The 15,519-nt window shown below is 49.2% G+C and overlaps 2 protein-coding genes across 16 annotated transcripts in view; both read right to left on the reverse strand.

Annotated features, from left to right (window-relative positions):
- Positions 1-28: 28 nt before the first annotated feature.
- TMEM120A (transmembrane protein 120A) lies at positions 29-7,347 on the reverse strand. 2 transcript variants are annotated; one of them, XM_012532627.3, is made up of 12 exons: positions 5,731-7,347; positions 3,991-4,109; positions 3,618-3,734; positions 1,919-1,978; positions 1,607-1,702; positions 1,440-1,529; positions 1,166-1,231; positions 1,006-1,067; positions 807-899; positions 619-683; positions 458-526; positions 29-308 (listed from the first exon to the last, which is right to left on the reverse strand). In XM_012532627.3, the coding sequence occupies exons 1-12, from the start codon at positions 5,809-5,811 to the stop codon at positions 270-272; spliced, it is 957 nt and encodes a 318-aa protein (XP_012388081.1). In that variant the 5' UTR covers positions 5,812-7,347; the 3' UTR covers positions 29-269. The 2 variants fall into 2 exon arrangements, with proteins under 2 accessions (XP_012388081.1, XP_004268861.1); XM_004268813.4 differs by having other exon boundaries at positions 29-383; positions 5,731-7,342.
- Positions 7,261-15,519, reverse strand: part of STYXL1 (serine/threonine/tyrosine interacting like 1) — a 64,021-nt gene continuing 55,762 nt past the window's right edge. For 12 of the 14 annotated variants that reach the window (XM_049699724.1, XM_033426361.2, XM_033426362.2 and 9 more), the window contains one exon: positions 7,261-7,526. In XM_049699724.1, coding sequence (XP_049555681.1) covers positions 7,395-7,526 — 132 coding nt within the window. In that variant the 3' untranslated portion in view covers positions 7,261-7,394. Of the gene's footprint in view, positions 7,527-12,180; positions 12,199-14,149; positions 14,197-15,519 lie in introns of those variants that run through there. The other 2 variants (XM_033426363.2, XM_049699727.1) reach the window with 2 other exon arrangements.

Here is a 15,519-nt window from a genome sequence, read left to right on the forward strand (position 1 = left end):
CAGCAGGAGAACACACACCGAGCCACTCTGAGCCTCTCACCCTTTATTGAGGTCGCTGGCCCCCGGCTCCCGCAGGCGGGGACACAGGCCCGGGTCTTCCTCTCCAGCGCCGCCTTCAGGGCCCACAGAGCCCACAAAACCCAGGGAAGAGCAGACAGACCCTCCCAGACGAGAGGAGCCCCCACCCCCTCAACACATGGGGTTCAGAAGCCCCTTCCAGGCCGGGGGTGCCGTAGAGGGCTGTGCCAGCAGGCAGGGAAGGCCCAGCCTCATTCTTTCTTGCTCCCGTGCTGCTGGTTGTGGAACTTCTGGTGTACAACCCGCAGGGTGGTGAAGAAATTGCCAAGGAAGAGGAGGAGGAAGGGGAAGCCACACATGAGCACCTGGGGGAGGAATCGGGGTCAGGACAGAAGCCAGGCCCGGCCCTCCCGGCGTCCTCTCCAGGGGCCCGGCTCACCTGCCACTCCTTGCACTCGGGGTCCCGGGCCAGGTTGAACAACGTCAGCGCGTTGAAAAGCTGCCAGAACTGGGAGGGAGGGCGGTTTTTACACACAGTCCCTGTTCGAATCAGAGCTGGGGACAGACAGCCCGATGGACAGGGACAGAGGTACAACTTACGTGTCCAAAGAAGAGGAAGGGCAGCAGGAAGGTGAGGCCCCGCCACATCCAGGACTGGAAGCCCTCTGCAGGGACCACAACCAGGACAGAGACGACCCCATCACTCAGGCCCAGGTCAAGAGGAAAGGACTTTGCCCTTCCAGCTCCCCCGTCAGGATTCCAGAGAGGGGCGGCCACGCCCGACTCACCCACAGTGAGGTCCATGGTGTGCCTCTCGCCCAGGGCCCGCAGGCGGTACAGACAGCCGCTCTGGTAGTAATACTGGAGGAACTGCACGAAGCCTGGAGGGCGGGGGGACATCAGGACTGGGCTGGAGTCCCAAGTCTCTTTCCCGCCCCTCCTAGGGGGGGCCGGTCCCAAGCTCAGCAGGACCTCTGAGACACTCACTCTGGTACATGGAGAAGGACAGGAACTGGTTCCGGAACTTCTGGTACATGAGGCCCTCGGGCCTAAGGCAGAGAGCAGAGGAAGGGGTCAGGGCTCGGGGATGCCACCTCTCCCTGCCCCGGCTCCCCCGGAGACCCTAGGACCAAGCTGGGCCACTCACCATGTCAGCATGACTCCTGACAGGAACGTGGACACGTAATGATGGAAAACCCACCAGCCTTTGATCCTGCGTCAGGAAGCCACCGTCACTCCTGTCCCCTCAGCCCCCAGGATCAGTGCTCCGGGACAGGAAGTGGGAAGAAACCAGTACCCCAGCCAGTTCCGCTTCTCAGAGGGCCACGGCACCCGCCGCCCCCACCCCGCTTTCTAGGGCAGCTCCAGTGTCACTCCCCCCACCCCCCACCCCCAGGAGCCAGGCTCCGGCCCTCGCCCACCGGGAGCCGTTGTTGATGAGGATGCTCTCACGGATGGTCAGGGTGCAATAATACCAGACCAGCAGGAAGTTGAAGGCAGCGTCTGTCACCCTAGGGAGGGGTACAGAAGGTTGGTGCCAGAGCCTGGAGAGGGCACAGGGTCCAGCCCCGTGCAGCAGGACACCCACCTGGAGTTGAGGAGGAAGCGGCAGGTGAAGGAGATGAGGATGAGGATGATGGTGAGGTAGAGCTTGAACTTCTCGTACTCGTCTTTGTAGGCAAACCTGGGGAGGAGCGAGGGGTACACACTCATGGGACAGGCTGGGATGATGGCAGGGCCCACCCACGCCTCTGGACACACTGCTGTGGTGGCATGGGGCCAGCATGGGGGAGCAGCCCCTGAACCCCAAGCTTAGCCAGGGAAGCTGGGGCAGACTGGAAGGGGCCTGGGGCAGGGGACGGGGAGTAGGGTTGAGACCCCGCCCACGACAACAAATTACTTAGCCTGCTTGCTCAGGAGTGTCACGTTGACATTGCCCAGAACCAGGCTCAGATACAACCTGGGGGAGGGAACACCAGGTGAGGAGAGGTAGCCTTCAGCCCCAAGTCCACTGCAGCAACCCACACCTGTGACCACACCACCCTCCTCCCAACCCAAAAGGGCCTCCTCGGAAACCCTGGCTATATTCTGACCCCTGAGCGCCCAGTCTCCCACCCACAAGGACCCTCTCCCTCACTGAGGCTCCCAGGCCCTCCTGACCCTGGTCTCCCTTCCCGAGCCAGCTGAGTCACCAAGCCCTCCTCCATAACACGGAACCACTTTCTTGCCAATCCTTGCATTGCCATCACCCCACCATCTAAGCTTGTCTCGTCCTTCTCTGCCAGAGGAACTCCGTGAGGTGACTGAAAGCTACAGTCGTGTTAAGCAGCTGTTCCCACAGGGGCTCTTGTTCACACTCGAGCCGTATGCACAGGCTCAGAGGAGTTCAGGGACTTGCCTGAGGCAGTGAAGAGATTATGGGGCACAGCGGGGACTGGGACCAGGCTGCCTCTCAGCATCGCCACGGGCTCCCTCTCCCATTCTCAGCAGTGGCCTTGTCCAACCCTCTCCCAAATCCTCCAACCTGTCCCCGTCCGGGCAGGTGACATCTCCCCTGCCTGCCTCCTCACCCTCATCTCTGCACCCCCCCATCCCAGAAAACAAGGGCCTACACCCACCCTTTCCCACCTCCCCAGGGACTTCCCTCCATTGTTTAGGGCACCTCTTCTGGGTCTCTCCCTCTGCTGGCCCACCTCTCAGCAGGTAGATATGCTCAAGTCTTTCCTATGTACAAACTTACACCCACACACCCAAACAAAAGCCACTCCTCAACTCTCATGCCAAGTCCTAGCCACCGGTTTCTCGTTGCCAGTTTCTCCTTCTACTCACAGCCAAGCTTCTGAAGCAAGGCCTAAACTTGGCTTATCCTCAGCTCTTCTGTCATCCCCAGTATCAACTTCCACCCCTACGCTCCTGTGAAGCGGTTCTCTCCAAGGTCACCCTGACTTCCAGGAAACATTTCCCCTTCTGCATTGCACCTGACTGCCTCCCACGCTGCCCCGGGCCAACTGATCGGAGGCTACTGGCCAGGCCTCCCTTCCTTGCCTTCTGGAACACGCTCTCTCCCAGGTGTCTTGCTGCCTGGGGTCTCTGCGGGATTGTTTTCCCTAAACCTAGGCTTCTGCCATGTTCTCTGCTGTGTCTGCAGCTGATCTAAGTGCATGACTGACCTGTCACTCTCCCCTGCCCACTGGGCCAGAGGGAAGCTCTGCAGGCTGGCTCCCCCTCTGGTCTCATCGCAACCTCTCACCTCCTCCTGCGAGCTATGGCCGTGACACCTACTATTTCCGCCTTCCCATGTCTGCCTGGCTCACTCCTCTTTATCCTTATGACTCAGCTCAGGCATCACCTACTCCAGGAGGCTTTCTCCGACCTCCCAAGTAGTTAGGTACCCCTCACTGTGCTCCCCCCATTCCCTATACTTCCCTCACAAAGCACTCATTGCAGTGAGCTGTCACTGTCACTCAGGCTGTCCCTGAGCTAGGACTGTGTCTCACTGGTCAGCCCAGAGTGGGTGCAGGAAGCCAAGCAGAGGAAGACGGCGCTTCAGGCCTCCCTCTCAGAAATGGCTGTGAACAGAGCTGGGGGAGGAACCTCACCCATTCTGCTTGGGCAAGTAGGCCTCCATATCAAAGAAAAGGCCTTGGCGCTCCTTGATCTGGTTTTCCAGCTCCTGCGCAGCTTTCTCGGCCTCTGACGGGAGGGAGGGTTTACATCTGCAGGTGCGGCCACAGAAGCCAGAGTCAGAACAGGGGACCCCCACGTGTGAATCACACCTGACACCTGCGCGGCAGGAGAGCAAATGCAACCAGAGAGGGGAGAAGCCATGCCCAGGGACATCTGGGAGTCAGTGCCAGCTCTCTACCCCACCAGGTCACACACCCACCCCCAGTCCGAGGCCACAGGGTATGGGGGGGTGGGTATGATGAGGTATGGGAGGGCATGGGGGAGTATATGGGGATGGGTCCTAACTTCTTCAGGACAAGGGCCAGCTCCTGGAGCTGCTTCTTCTGCCGAGTAATGGAGCTGGTACAGTTGTTCTGCAGCTTGGTCAGCTCCTCCAGCTTCAGGCGGTACAGCCGGTGGGTCTCCTGAGAACCAGGTCGGGGTAAGGCTCAGGCTGGCTAGTGGGCTCCCGAGCCAGAGCCTGCTGGGAAGGAGGTGGGGCATGGACTCCTCCAGGGCTCCTTGGGAGGGTCTCAGCAGGAAAGGAGACAGCCAGCTGTGCCAGCCCAGGGAACTCCCTGAGGGTACTCTCTCTCCAAGGCAGGCAAGGAGGCAGGGGTCTCCCTGTAAGCCCAGAAGCCCCCACAGTACCGCTCTCCCAGAAACAGAGGAGTTCTCTGAAGCTTTTCTTAGCCTCAGCCCATCTACTAGTTGTTCCCACCCCTCTCTGGCCTGTCCTGAATCTGGATTCTAGGCTCATGGGTCTACCTTCTGGCCCAAGCAGGCTACCTAAAGCCATCCCTGGCCCGCTCAGATACTCCTGCCCACATAGCCTGCAAGTGCAGGGGAAGATGAGGTTGTCCAAGATACCTGCTGCTCTGGCACTCCCAGCATCTTCCTCCCAGAGTAAAGGTCATCAGGCTTTAGCCCTTGGACCTCTTGCTATAAGACCATTCCTCTACTCTTCCCCCAACACCTTTGACCCAAGGCTTCCCAGAGCACTTTGCCCCAATGGGTAAGTCTTGAGAAGGAACAGCCTAGAGATGGGGCAAGGAGCAGTGTGAGGAACGTCAGGCAGGGGCTGAGGCCAGGACAGTGGTGACCAAGCTGGGAAGCACTAATGGCAGCAGCTTGGCCAGGCCAGGGGCAGTCAGGCTTCAACGTGGACAGGAAAGGGCTGGAACCAGTCCAGGAGAGGCAAAGTCCTGACCAAGTGCCCAGCTGAGCTGGGCTCTACCCTGCCTGGGTCTTGTTTCTCATGCCCAGGAGGGGCAACCTCGGCCTACCCCCAGCCACCACGCTCTCCTGTCTGCCTTCCCACAGAACAGCACAGTGGCCCACAGCAGCCAGATCCAGACGATTCCTCCCTTGGCTTCCCACTGGTCTCAGAGAGATTCCAATCCCCGTCGCCCGTGAGGTCTCTCGGCAGGGTCTGGCCCACCCACTTTTCCCCTCACTCCCTGCATCAGCCACGTGGTTCTGTCTCTGGTGGGAGCTGTCCTTCACCCTGGATGGGCCCCGCCCCCATCCAGGGACTTCACCTAAACACCACTTACCCCGACCTAGGCCAGGCTGCCTCCCGGACTGCTCCCCAGCCACACTCAGCCCAGACCGCGCGGCCCGAGGGCGGGGAAGGCGCTCCTCGCCGATCCGGCCCGGGCCGGCACCCACGGCGCATTTGCTCATAACTGACACAAGACTGGCCCCGGTCAGCTCGGACTCTCCTGGAAGGGGACCGGGTCGGAGTCGGGGCCTCTTTCCGAGGCCTCAGAGGGAGGCCGGAGGTCCGCCTGGGTCAGTGGGGTCACTCCGGGGTCGCGGCGGCCGCGCGGGGAAGAGGTCCCGCTGCCGAACATTCATTTGAGGCCGAGGGGAGGGTCCAACCGGGGACACCAAGACCCGGGGCCTCGCCGCCGTCGGGAGCGACACCAGGGTCCCCGACCCCTGACCCCGAGCTCCCGCTGCCCGACCCGGGGCTAACCGACCCTTGACCCAGAGCCAGATAGACATGGCTCGGAACCAATGGGGGACCGCATCAGCACTTACCTGGATGCCGTGGAAGTCCTGCTGGAGCTCCTCCCAGTCCCGCAGGCAGTCGCCCAACGGGCCCGGAGGCGGGGGATGCATTGCTGCCGTTCCGTGAGCCGGACGAGCCGAGTCGAAGACAGAGCCGCAACCCCGGCGGGCTCGAGGCGCCTCCGCCTCCGCCGCCTCCGCCCCCGTCAGCTTCCGGGCTCGAGCCGCCGCGACCACCAATGCGGAAAAGCCTGGAGCGGCGAGCGCGCTGGCCCCGCCCCCTGCCTGAGCCAATCCGGGCCAGGGGCGGGGGCGGGGCCACGTGCTCCGAGGGCCCTACGCCCGGCTGCTCCCAGCTCGGAGGGTGGTGGCAGCCCCCAACCGGGGCACTCCTGGTGGCGCCAACTGTGTGGTGCAGCCAGCAGTGTCCTTGCCTGTCAGGCAGGGAGTAAACCAAGGCCCAGGGAGGTGCCACCTGCCTCAAACACTTTCCCCTTGGGAAGCTGATCTTTGGCAGGGAGGGAATTCCGAGCCTCTTATCTCGCTTGGATTTTTACAAGGGCCCCTTTACTGTCTCCCTGTCTCCAAGTTCACCGCTAGTGTCCCTTACCACAGCCACCAGACTGCCCTGACTAAAACACAAGGCGAATCCCCACCATGTCCCTGCTGAACACTTTCCAATGGCTCTGCCCTTCCTGCCAGGAGGTCCCTAAGCCATCGCTCTGCAGCCATCCCAGGCTCTGTTCCAGTTCAAGTCCCGACTAAAGGCTGCACTGCCTGAAAAGCCCTTACCCCTCTGGCAAAACCCCACTCTTTGAGGGCGTGGGCTCCTGTTGGGGCACGGGGGAGTGCTACTCTAACCCTCTGCAAAGAGTCCTAGGAGGCAACATGGCGTTCACCTGTATGTCCTCAGCCCTGCCCAGGTGTCAGGGAATGTTTGCTGGATGAACGTGGACCGACATGTTAAATTCTCCATCAGTCCCCTTGTCTCCTGACTCCAGGCCCGTTCTGTGGGTGCTGCCAGCACTCAGAAGCGCAGTCAGAGGAAAATTCCTTTTGAGACCCGAGGAATTTCTAGAAACCTGGTTGTGAGGGATGGGAGGGTGAGAGTCTCTTCTTGGTGAACACAGCCAGGCAAAAATGAGTGAGGAGCAAGGAAAGGACATCTGTACAGGTGATGGAGCAGTAGGGATGCTGAAACTGGGGATGAGGCGAGGGTATGCCCTTGTGCCAGGAGCCTCTCAAAGCTGTGTAGCCTGCGGCCTGAGCCAAGGCTGAGCTTGGCATCTCTGGGGCTGGGGGATCTCCGCCCATGGGTGGGCATTGTGACATCCCCTGTGGAACAACACAAGGCTGGGAGAACCCTTGGAGCTCCCACCCAGCAGCCTCCAAAGGGTCCACGTTATGGGGGACATGAGGGGCAGCTGCTCTGGCACCAGATGCTCCTCCAGAAGCAGCCTCAGGAGTGCAGTGGGGGTGGGTCCACGATGCCCCAGGGATGGGGGTTCTCGCTGAGTCTGAGCACCTCCTGTGCTAGCACAAATGAGGAACCTGGGAAGAAGCACTGCGGGAGGCTGACACAAGGCTCCAGGCAGCAAAGGCCTTCTCATTCCTGGTTACACACCCTGGCCCACTACCCACAAAAAGCTCCCAAGGCAGGTTCTTCTGGACCCATAGCTGGGCCACAGAGAAAATCAGTAGAGTGGATCCAAGATGTCTGTGACGCTGTCTCCAAGGATAACCTTCTCCCACTCTGACAGCTGAGCCACCAAAGCCCGATTTGGACGCATGTTGGTTTTACACTTCTTGACGTAGGCCCAGGACCTCTGTGAACCCAAGGAGAGAAAAGCAGACTTCAGGATTGGACCTGGGCCCTTACCACCTTGATCACAGCCAGCTCAGAGGGGATAGGAGGCACTTGCCCAGGGGTCAGAAACATAGCTTAAGGGCAGGACAAAGAAACAGCAGCAGCTTGGGGTTAATAGATTAGGGCAAGGAGTTGTAGGAGCTGGCTCTGCCTGGGGCAAGCCCCTCTGCATTCTGAATATAGACAGAAATCATTCTTATGTCAGATGGCTCCCGTGAAGGTTGAGAAAACATATGTGAAACCTCCTGTGGACAGGAAAGCACCATGCCCATGCCTGGCACTCAGTGCTGCCTCAACAAAGATTTGCATTGTAAGTGGATAAATGAATGGAAAGGGGAAGAGAACTTCGGCAAATTCTCTGAAGAAGAAAAACTGAAGCTGCCTTCTTTTAGGTGCCCACCCCCAAACGCAGGAAAGGTTATTACATGAAGGAAGGTGACCAGCTGGTCTCCATCTGGATTGAGGATAGAGGAAAAAGGAAAAGGCAAAAGCAGTTCCTCAACAAACTATGGATTAGAAGAAAACTATCTTAACATAATAAAGGTCATATATGGAAAGTACACAGGTAACATCATAATGGGGAAAGACTGAAAGCTTTTCCTCTGAGATCAGGAACAAGGCAAGGATGCCCACTTCCACCACTTCTATTCAACACTGTCCTAGACAGAGCAATTAGGAAAAAAAAGAAAAGGCATCCAAATTGGAAAGGAAGAAGTAAAATTATTTCTGTTTGCAGATGATATGAACTTAATGTATGTTGAAAACCTTAAAGATTAAACACAAAAAAACTGTTAGAATAAACGAATGTAACAAAGTTGCAGGATACAAAATCAGTTGTGTATCTAACTAACAATGAACAATCCGAAAAGGAAATTAAGAAAATTTCATTTACACTAGCATCAAGAGAATAAAATACTCAGGAATAAACTTAACCAAGGAGGTAAAAGACATGTGCCCTGAAAAATGCAAAATGTTGCTGAAAGAAATTAATGAAGACTAAAATAAATGGAAAGACATCCCAGGTACATGGAATAGAAGATTTAATATTGTTAAGATGCAAATACTACCCAAAGTGATCTGAAGATTTAATACAATCTCTATCAAGATCCCAACAGCGTTTTTTGCAGAAATAGAAAAATCCATCCTAAAATCCATATTGAATCTCAAGGAACCCTGGAATAGCCAAAACAATTCTGAAAAAAGAGAGACGAAGTTGGGGTTCTCGCACTTCGTTATTTCAAAACCTTTTAAGTTATTACACGACTATGATAAAAGAATGTGGTACTGGCATAAAGACAGACATTTAGACCAGTGGAATAGAAGAGACAGCCCAGAAGTAAATGCTCACATATATAGTAAAATGATTCCAACAAGGGTGCCAAAACTCTTCAATGCACAAAGTGTTAATATGAGGAATATATAAGGAACTTCTAAAACTCAACAACAAAAAACAAACAACCCGACTAATAAATGGGCAAAGGGCTCTGAATAGACGTTTCTCCTAAGAAGGTATATGAATGGCCAATAAGCGTGCAAAAAGATGCTCAACACCACTCATCATTAGGGAAACGCAAATCAAAACTACAATGCTATACTCCCTCAAACTGATTACGATGGCACCATGAAAGGAAGGAAGGAAGGAGGGGAGGAAGAAAACAACTGTTGGCAAGGATGTGGAGAAATTAGAACACTTGTGCACTGTTGATGGAACGTATTAAATGGTACAGCCACTGTGGAAAACAGTATGGAGATCCCCCCCAAAAATTAAAATTAGAACTACCATATGACCCAGTAATTCATCTACTGGGTATATACCCAAAAGAGTTGAAGGCAGGGTCTCAAAGAGATATTTGCACAACCATGTTCACAGCAGCATTATTCATAATGGCTAAAACGTGGAAGCAATCCAAGTGTCCATCAATGAATAAATGGATAAGCAAAATGTGGTATATACATACAAGGGAATATTATTAGCCTTAAAAAGGAAGGAAATTTTGACATATGTTACAACATGGTTAAACCTTGAGGACATTATGCTAAGTGTAATAAGCCATTCATGAAAAAACAAATACTTTATGATTCCACTTATATGATGTACTTAGTGTAGTCAAAATTATAAAGACAGAAAGAAGAATGGTGGTTACCATGGGCTAGGGGGAGGGGAGAATAAGGAGTTATTGTTTAATAAATATAGAGTTTCAGTTTTACAAGATGAAAAGAGTTATGGGGCTAGGTGGTGGTGATGGGTGCACATTAGGAATGTATTTAACACTACTGAATTATATTCTTAAAAATTGTTAAGACAGGGGCTTCCCTGGTGGTGCAATGGTTAAGAATCTGCCTGCCAATGCAGGGGACATGGGTTCAAGCCCTGGTCCAGGAAGATCCCACATGCCACGGAGCAACTAAGCCCATGCACCACAACTACTGAGCCTGCGCCCTAGAGCCCACGAGCCACAACTACTGAGCCCTTGTGCCACAACTACTGAAAACCACATGCCTAGAGCCTGTGCTCCACAACAAGAGAAGTCACTGCAATGAGAAGCCCACGTACTGCAACAAAGAGTAGTCCCCACTCACCACAACTAGAGAAAGCCTGCATGCACAGCAGCACAGCAACAAAGACCCAACGCAGCCAAAAAAAAAATTTATTTTTTAAAAATTATTTCAAAAAATGGTTAAGAGAGTAAATTTTATATTATGTATTTTGTTGTCGTTGTTGTTTGTTTTTGTTTTTTTGCTGTACGCGGGCCTCTCACTGTTGTGGTCCCTCCCGTTGCAGAGCACAGGCTCCGGACGCGCAGGCTCAGCGGCCATGGCTCACGGGCCCAGCCGCTCCACGGCATGGGGGATCCTCCCAGACCGGGGCACGAATCTGTGTCCCCCTGCATCGACAGGCGGACCCTCAACCACTGTGCCACCAGGGAAGCCCCTGTTATGTATGTTTTAATGCAATAAAAAAGGGAAAAAATAACTACGAGATACCACCTCACACCCATTAGGGTGGCTACTATTAAAAAAAAAAAGAAAGAAAATAATAAGTGTTGGTGAGGAAATGGAGAATTTGGAACCTTATGGTACTATGTATGGGAATGTAAAATGGTGCAGCTGCTATGGAAAACAGTGGTTCCTCAACAAAGTAAAAACAGAATTACCATATGATCTAGAAATTCCATTCTGGGTCTATACCCAAAAGAATTGAAAGCAAGTGGCCAGTGGGGCTTGTGTTCATGGGTTTAACAGGACAGTAGTAAACAAACAGTTCTTAACTGGATTATCAGCCCAGGGCTAAGTGCAAAGAAAGCATACAGAAACACCCTTTTTCCATTCTTCCCCTTAAAGAGATGTATTTGCACACTTTAAAAGTTGCTGCCTGAGGGTCTGGCTTCCAATCAGCCTGAACCTAGGTGCAGACTGAGATCCTTCCCTTTGGAAGGCTGACAGGTCTTGGCACACCCTCAACTACTAGGAACCACTAAGAACAAAGTAGGCTGCTTGAACAATCACAAAGCTGTGAGAGATAACGAAGAGATAGGGAAGGGTTGGACAATATGGTTCATCTCTTACATGAGACACTAGGAGAGGTGGCTGTTTTATCTAATGCATAGAAACCAACACAGAGGGTTAAGGAAAATGAAGAAACATAGGAATATGTTCCAAATGAAACAAAAAGAGAAACCCTCACAAGAACACTTTAATGAAATGGAGATAAGTGATTTACCTGACAAAAGTTCAAAGTAACAGTCATAAAGATGATCACCAAGGTCAGAAGAATGCCTGAACAAAGTGAGAATCTCAACTAAGAGATAGAAAATATAAGGAAGTACAAAATAGAAGTCTCAGAGCATGCAATAACTGAACTGAAAAATGCAATAGAAGGATTCAACAGCAGACTAGATGAAGCAGAAGAAAGGCTCAGCAAACTCAAAGACAGTAGAACTCATTCATTCAGAGCAGCAAAAGGAAAGAATAATTAAAAACAGTGAAGATATTGAAAAAGAATATATACATGTATAACTGAATCACTCTGCTGTACACCTGAAACTAGCACAACATTGTTAATCAACTATACTCCAATATAAAAGTTTAAAATTAAATTTAAAAATCAGTGAAGATAGATTAAGGGACTTAAGGGACATCAAAAGGACCAATATTCACATTATAGAGATCCCAGAGGAGAAGAGAAAGAGGAAGGGACAGAAAACTTATTTGAATAAATAATGGCTGAAAACCTCCTTATCCTGGGGAAGGAAACAAACTTCCAGATTCAGGAAGTCCCGTGAATCCAAACAAGATGAACCCAGAGAAACCCACACCAAGACATTATACTTAAATTGTCAAAGCTGAAGACAAGGAAAGAATCTTAAAAGCAACAAGAGAAAAACAACTTGGGAACCCCCATAAGACTGTCAGCAGATTTCTCAGCAGAAACTTTGCAGGCCAGGAGGGAGTGGTATAATATATTCAAAGAGCTGAAAGAAAAAAATTGCCAACCAAAAATTGCTTTACACCTGGCAAAGTTGTCCTCCTTCAAAACTGAAGGAGAGGTAGAGAGTTTTCCAGACAAGCAAAAGCTGAAGGAGTCCATCACCACTAGGCCTTGCAAGAAATGTTAAAGGGACTTCTTTAAGCTGAAATAAAAGGGTAGTAATTAGTAACAGGAAAACATATGAAACTATAAATCTCACTGGTAAAGGTAAATATATAGTAAAATTCAAAATAATCTAATGTAAAAGTGGTGGTTTAATAACTTCAGATGTATGGACACACACAGACTGAAAGTGAAAGGATGGAAGAAGATATTCTAGGCAAATGGAAACCAAAAGAAAGCTGGGTTAGCTATATTTATTCAGACAAAAATAGACTTTAAGACAAAGACTGTAGTAGACACAAAAGTAGGTCACTATAAAGGGGTCAATCCAACGAGTGAATATAACACTTATAAATATTTATGTACCCAACATAGGAGCATCTAAATATACAAAGCAAATATTAATAGTCCTAAAGGGAGAAGTAGACAGCAATACCCCACTTTCATCAATGGATAGATCATTCAGAAAAAATCAGTAAGGAAACACTGGACTTAAGCTACACATAGACTTAACAGACATTTACAGAACACTCCATCCAAAAGCAGCAGAATACACTTTCTCTCAAGTGCAGATGGAACATTCTCCTGTATAGACCATATATTAGACCACAAAACAAGTGTTAATAAATTTAAGTTTAAAATCATATCAAGCGGACTTCCCTGGTGGCCCAGTGGCTTGGAATCCACCTGCCAATGCAGAGGACATGGGTTCAAGCCCTGGTCTGGGAAGATCCCACATGCCACAGAGCAACTAAGCCCCTGTGCCACAACTACTGAGCCTGTGCTCTAGAGCCCACAAGCCACAACTACTGAGACCGCATGACACAACTACTGAAGTCCGCCCGCCTAGAGCCCGTGCTCTGCAACAAGAGAAGCCACCGCAATGAGAAGCCTGCGCTTGCCATAACTAGAGAAAGCCCACGCACAGCAACGAGGAGCCAGTGCAGCCATTAATTAATTAATTAATTAATTAATTAATGTGTCCAAAAAAATTTTTAGATCATATCAAGCACCTCTCCTATCTCTCCTAATCACAATGGTATGAAACTAGAAATCAATTACAAGAAGAAAACTGAAAAATTCACAAGTATGTGAAAAGTAAAGAATATGCTACTTAACAACCAATGGGTCAAAGAAGAATTCAAACAAGAACTCAAAAAATATCTTGAGTCAGATTAAATGGAAATATAACATACCAAAACTTATGAGATGCAACAAAAGCTGTTCTAAAAGGGAAGTTCATAGCAATAAGTGCCTACATTAAAAATAAGAAAGATCTCAAATAAATTACCTAACCTTACACCTCAAGGAACTAGAAAAAGAACAAACTAAGCCTAAAGTGAACAGAAGGAAGGAAATAACAAAGATCAGTGGGGAAATAAATGAAATAGCAACTTAAAAGACAATAGAAAAGATCAATGAAACTACCAGCTAGTTTTTTGAAAAGTAAAACAAAATAGACAAAGCTTTAGCTAGATTCACCAAGAAAAAAAGAGAGAGGACTCAAATAAATAATACCAGAAATGAAAAAGGAGACATTAAACTGATACCACAGAAATACAAAAGATAGTAAGAAATCAGACAACCTAGAAGAAACGGATAAATTCCTAGAAATGCACAACTTACCAGGACTTAGCCATGAAGAAATAAGAAAATCTGAACAGACCAGTTACTAGCAAAGAGATGGAATCAGTAATCGAAAACCTCCCAAAAAACAAAAGTCCAGGACCAGATGGCTTCACTGGCAAATTCTACCAAACATTTGAACAACAATTAATACCAATCCTTCTCAAACTCTTCCAAAAAAACGAAGAGGAGGGAACACTCCCAAATTCATTCCGTGAGGCCAGCATTACCCTGACACCAAAACCAGACAAGGACACCACAAGAAAAGAAAATTACAGGCCAATATCACTGATGAACATAAATACAAAATCCTCAACAAAATTTTAGCAAACTGAATTCAACAATACATTAAAAGGATCACACACCATGGTCAAGTGGGATTTGTTCCAGGGATGTATGGATGGTTCAACATCTGCAAAACAATCAATGTGATACATCAAATTAACAAAATGAAAGATAAAAATCATATGATCATCTCAAGAGATGCATAAAAAGCATTTGACAATATTCAACATCAATTTATGATAAAAATTCTCAACTAAGTGTGTACAGAGGGAATGTACCTCAACATAATAAAGGCCATATACGACAAGCTGACAGCTAACATCATACTCAACAGTGAAAAGTTGGAAGCTTTTCCTCTAAGATCAGGAACAAGACAAGGATGCCTACTCTTACCACATTTATTCAACATAGTATTTCAAGTCCTAGACAGAGTAAGAAAAAGATATCCAAATCAGAAAGGAAGAAGTAAAACTGTCTCTCTTTACATACAACATATATATAGAAAACCCTAAAGACTTCACAAAAAAACTGTTAGAACTAATAAACAAATTCAGTAAAGTTACAGGATACAAAATCAATATACAAAAATCAGCTGTGTTTCTATACACTGATAACAAACTATCAGAAATAGAAATTAAGAAAATAATCCCAATTGCATCAGAAAGAGTAAAATACCTAGGAATAAATTTAACCAAGGAGGTGAAAGACTTGTACACTGAAAACTGTGACACTGATGAAAGAAATTAAAGAAGACACAAATAAATAGAAAGATACTCCATGCTCATGGATTGGAGGAATATTGTTAGAATGTCCATACTACCTAAAGCAATCTACAGATTGAACACAATCCCTATCAAAATCCCAAAGGTAGCTTTCAGAGAAATAGAATAAACAGTCCTAAAACTTGTATGGAATGACAAGACCCCAAATAGCCAAAGCAAACTTGAGGAAGAAGAATAAAGCTAGAGGCATCATGCGTCCTGATTTCAAACTATATTACAAAGCTATAGTAATCAAAGCAGTATGGTATTGGCATAAAATATATATACAAATAGATCAACGGAATAGAATAGAGATCCCAGAAATAAGCCCATACATATATGGTCAATTAATTGAGGACAAAGGAGTTAATAATATGCAATGACAAAAGAACGGTCTCTTCAATAAGTAGTGCTGGGAAAACTGGACAGTCACATGCAAAAGAATGAAACTGGTGGGAATTCCCTGGCGGTCCAGTGGTTAGGACTCCATGCTTCCACTGCCAGGGGCTCAGGTTCAATCCCTGGTTGGGGAACTAAGATCCCGCAAGCCACACAGTGCAGCCAAAAAACAAAAGAAACTGGACCACTATCCTACACCATACACAAAAATCAACTCAAAATGGATTAAAGGCTCAAGTGGAAGACCTGAAATCATAAAACTACTAGAAGAAAACATAGGTGGTAAACTC

Source organism: Orcinus orca, chromosome 16, assembly GCF_937001465.1.
Source record: "Orcinus orca chromosome 16, mOrcOrc1.1, whole genome shotgun sequence".
In the NCBI taxonomy this organism is placed as follows: domain Eukaryota; kingdom Metazoa; phylum Chordata; class Mammalia; order Artiodactyla; family Delphinidae; genus Orcinus; species Orcinus orca.